Below are 4,153 nucleotides of genomic sequence, written 5' to 3'. Positions count from 1 at the left end.
GAACCCTCATTATTGAGGTTTCCTGATTAACAAACAGTCTGGACTATTGTACTTTACTCGGGCTAAACTGTAAACAGGGAGAGCATCTTAAAGAGGCCTAAACCCCAAATTGCAGACATCCAGTGCCTGCCAAGTGTCTGGCCACTGACTGGAAAGAGCAACTGACCAGCACATGTCCACCAGAAAAATGATGGTCTGGAGGGTTGCCCAGAGCTGTGCCAGTGGTTATGAATTATTTGAAACCTTCCAGCATCACCTTTCCGTTTTGCTTATTTGGTAAGTGGCCCACAGTTTTTTTTTTTTTGTTAGACATTAAATGAGAGATATAGGGGAAGGATGTGTTGTAGGTTACATTAATTGCAGGGCTTTTTATTTTACAATGTAAGCAGCAACTCCATAACATCACCCCTAGAAGAGCATTCTAGGCCTAGGCTACTCCTCAATCATGACGCCCAATGAGGCTGGAACATTTCTGGGGATGCTTGTGTTCTTGTGTCAAAAGGAAGTGACCTAGCAGTTCAGCTTGGACTGCCCCTTTTTTGGGTGGGACCAGGCATGATTTGCATATAGTCTTTCCCCTTCTGTAGTGGCTTGGCAGCCTTAAATAAACAATGGTGTGCAGGGTTTCCCAGAGCTGTGGTAGTGGTTATAAATGATTTGAAACCTTCCAGCCCAAACTTGTCTGTTTTGCTGTTTTGGTAAGTAACCCACCATATTTTTTGTTAGATGAGAGTCAGTGGGGAAGGATGTGTTGCAGGTCACAGTAATTGCAGGCTTTATTTGATTTTAAAATGTAAACAGCAGCAGATCATGAAATCAACCTTATAAAAGGCCTACTTTATTATTTTCTTTGGTCCTTTAAATCTTGCTTTATGCCACCCTCCTCCATTTTGTAAGCACTGGAACAGGAACTGAACCCATGCATCCTCTTTTTTCCAAAAGCAGGTGTGTTGCCCCTGAGCTATCCTTCAAAATATATATGTATATATTTTGCTTGAGGAAGCAACAGATGGTTTATTTCCAAGGCAGAGGGCAACTTCATGTAAATTATATCCCCTTGCGTCTATCTACACTGTGCCTGTGATGCAGGACTGGCAGATGTGGGTCTGGTCTCAGTGTGCCCAGGTAGGATTGGTGGCAGAAGCCACTGGGGCACACCCCTATTATCACAGGCACAGTGGCTCACTGGATGTGCAAAGCAGACAACGAGAAATACTGAAAAGATTTGTGTTCATTCGGGGCTGTCACTGAGTACTGCAGGCTGCTCTTACCCATTCCCAACTAGCTAGACCTAGCCCCCATACTCTTCCGGTTGCTACAGTACTGGGTTTGAGCTTCACAGACAGCCCCGCCTCTGAACCCAACCATTCGGGCATTCTTCACTAATGGACTGCCAATCTGTTAGTGATGGCGGCTTCATGGTTTTTCAAGCATCCCTGTTATTTCTCTAGTTAATGATATCGAGATTCCATGTGAAAAAAGTTGTGGCAGATTTAGCTACATTTACAACCACCTTTTTCAGGTGCAGCACATATATCTGCTCTTGGCACTGGCTCTTTGTCCATTGGCCCAGGGGTAGCAAAGACTGGTCTAGGGGTAGCAGAGGGGTGGCAGGGATAGCAGTTGCTACCCCAGGTTACTCCCAAATGACGTCCCTGTTGATTGCACTATACAAGTATAACACCAGAAATCACCCATTTTGGATCACTTTATCCCAAATAGGTTGTCCTTCTATATCTACTCCTGTTTAGGACTGGAGTGATTTAAAAAGAGCACATTTTAAAGAAAACTATTTGCTGGCAATATCTGAATCAGCCATTATTCTGTTTGTTCATTTGCTCTTCATATCTGAATCAGCTCCCAATCTGTAGGGTCATTTGCCCTTGTTTTCTGAATCTGTCCCCAATCAGTGGGTTAATTTCCACTTGATATCTGAATCAGCTTGCATTCCGTGGGTTGTTTGGTCTTGATATACGAATCAGCTCCCATCCCGTGGGTTACTTTTCTATTGTTATGTCATTCAGTCCCCGTTATGTGTCTCATTTGCTCTTGTTTTCTGAATCAGCCCCATTCGCTCAGCTCATTTGCTATTGTTATTTGATTTTGCACCCATTCCGTTGATTTGTTTGCTCTTGATATCTCTATTAGGCCCTATTCTGTGGGTTCCTTTGCTATTGTTATTTGATTAAACCTCCATTATGTGGATACATTTTCTCTTGCTATGCTATCCGAATCAGCTCCCAGCCTGTGGGTTCCTTTGCTATTGTTATTTCATTCAGTCACCATTCTGTGGATTCGTTTGCTCTAGTTTTCTGAATCCGTCCCCATTCCGTGGGTTCCTTTGCTATTGTTATCTGAATCAGCCCCCTTTCCGTGGTTTCCTTTGCTATTGTTATCTGAATCAGCCCCCTTTCCGTGGTTTCTTTTGCTATTGTTATCTGAATCAGCCCCCTTTCCGTGGTTTCTTTTGCTCTTGTTAAATTAATCTGACCCCATTCTGTGGGTTCCTTTGCTATTGATTTCCGAAACCGCCCCCATTCCGTGGGTTCCTTAGCTATTGATTTCCGAAACCGCCCCCATTCCGTGGGTTCCTTAGCTATTGATTTCCGAAACCGCCCCCATTCCGTGGGTTCCTTAGCTATTGTTTTCTAAATCCGCCCCCATACTGTGGGTTCCTTTGATATTGTTATCTGAATCAGCCCCGGTACCATGTGTTCCTTTTCTACTGTTATCTGAATCAGCCCCCATTCCGTGGATTCCTTTGCTATTGTTATTTCAATCAGTCCCCATTCCGTGGGTACCTTTGCTCTTGTTATCTGAAACTGCCCCCATTCCGTGGGTTCCTTTGCTATTGTTATCTGAATCATCCCCCGTTCCGTGGGATCCTTTGCTCTTGTTATCTGAATCTGGCCCCATTCCGTGAATTCCTTTGCTATTGTTATCTGAATCAGCCACCGTTGCGTGGGTTCCTTTGCTATTGTTATCTGAATCAGCCACCGTTGCGTGGGTTCCTTTGCTATTGTTATCTGAATCTGCCCCCATTCCGTGGATTCCTTTGCTATTGTTATCTGAATCAGCCCCCATTCCGTGGATTCCTTTGCTCTTGTTATCTGAATCTGCCCCCATTCTGTGGATTCCTTTGCTATTGTTATCTGAATCAGCCACCGTTGTGTGGGTTCCTTTGCTATTGTTATCTGAATCAGCCACCGTTGCATGGGTTCCTTTCCTATTGTTATCTGAAACGGCCCCCATTCCGTGGGTTCCTTTGCTATTGTTATCTGAATCATCCCCCGTTCCGTGGGATCCTTTGCTCTTGTTATCTGAATCTGGCCCCATTCTGTGGATTCCTTTGCTATTGTTATCTGAATCAGCCACCGTTGTGTGGGTTCCTTTGCTATTGTTATCTGAATCAGCCACCGTTGCGTGGGTTCCTTTGCTATTGTTATCTGAATCAGCCACCGTTGCGACGGTTCCTTTGCTATTGTTATCTGAATCAGAGCCCATTCCGTGGGTTCCTTTGCTCTTGATATCTGAATTAGCCCCCATTCCGTGGAGATATTTGCTCGTGGTTTCTGAATCACCACCTAGACTCGGGAGGATAATTCAGAGGCAACGTTCAGTTCAAACCTTAGAGTCAAGACGGCACGGAGCACCACAGGTTCGATCCCCATGTCTGTACTTAGAAAACTCAGGGTTTTACGCATGTTATGAATAACCTATCATATTCGGTGTTTATTGTTGTTGCTATTGTTACCAGATTCAGCCACCATTTCGATGGATTTAAGTTTGTAGTTCCTATTTTGCACAGGCTGATAGTGGTCATCTGACCTCCTCGCCTTTCTTTGGGAAGGCAAACACTATTTTTCCTAGCACATTCCATATTTGTACACTTTTGTAGTAGTACAGACCCAGGGATGGGGATGTTTTTGCCCACCTTCTGATGTCACAGCAACCTGTGAGTATATGAATTCTTCAGGGGGTGCCACTGTGTAGAGGGCAGGACCTTGCTATGAAAAGGGTATTAACACTGTTAGAGATTGGATTTTCCGGGGGCCTCAAACCCTGGAGCACCTGTGTCCCTGGCTCTCCTCGATGACAGGGGTCGAGCAGCCGCCCTTACACTTTGCCATTTCTTTCTTTGCTGTAGCCAAAG

General features: G+C 44.7%; 1 protein-coding gene across 1 annotated transcript; it reads right to left on the bottom strand.

The window, feature by feature from the left end:
- Positions 1–2,775: 2,775 nt before the first annotated feature.
- Positions 2,776–3,546, bottom strand: LOC138515371 (clumping factor A-like). The gene has a single exon (XM_069630239.1). It carries the CDS (start codon positions 3,544–3,546, stop codon positions 2,776–2,778), a length of 771 nt encoding a protein of 256 aa, XP_069486340.1.
- Between the last annotated feature and the right edge of the window lie 607 nt (positions 3,547–4,153).

This window comes from Ambystoma mexicanum, chromosome 6q (assembly GCF_040938575.1).
Source record: "Ambystoma mexicanum isolate Mex_15411 chromosome 6q, UKY_AmexF1_1, whole genome shotgun sequence".
Lineage (NCBI taxonomy): Eukaryota > Metazoa > Chordata > Amphibia > Caudata > Ambystomatidae > Ambystoma > Ambystoma mexicanum.
This window is presented reverse-complemented; position numbering and strand designations above follow the sequence as displayed.

Coding starts and splice junctions, on each gene's coding strand:
- LOC138515371 (XM_069630239.1), bottom strand. CDS start 3,546: ATGGGGGCTAATTCAGATATCAAGAGCAAAGGAACCCACGGAATGGGC.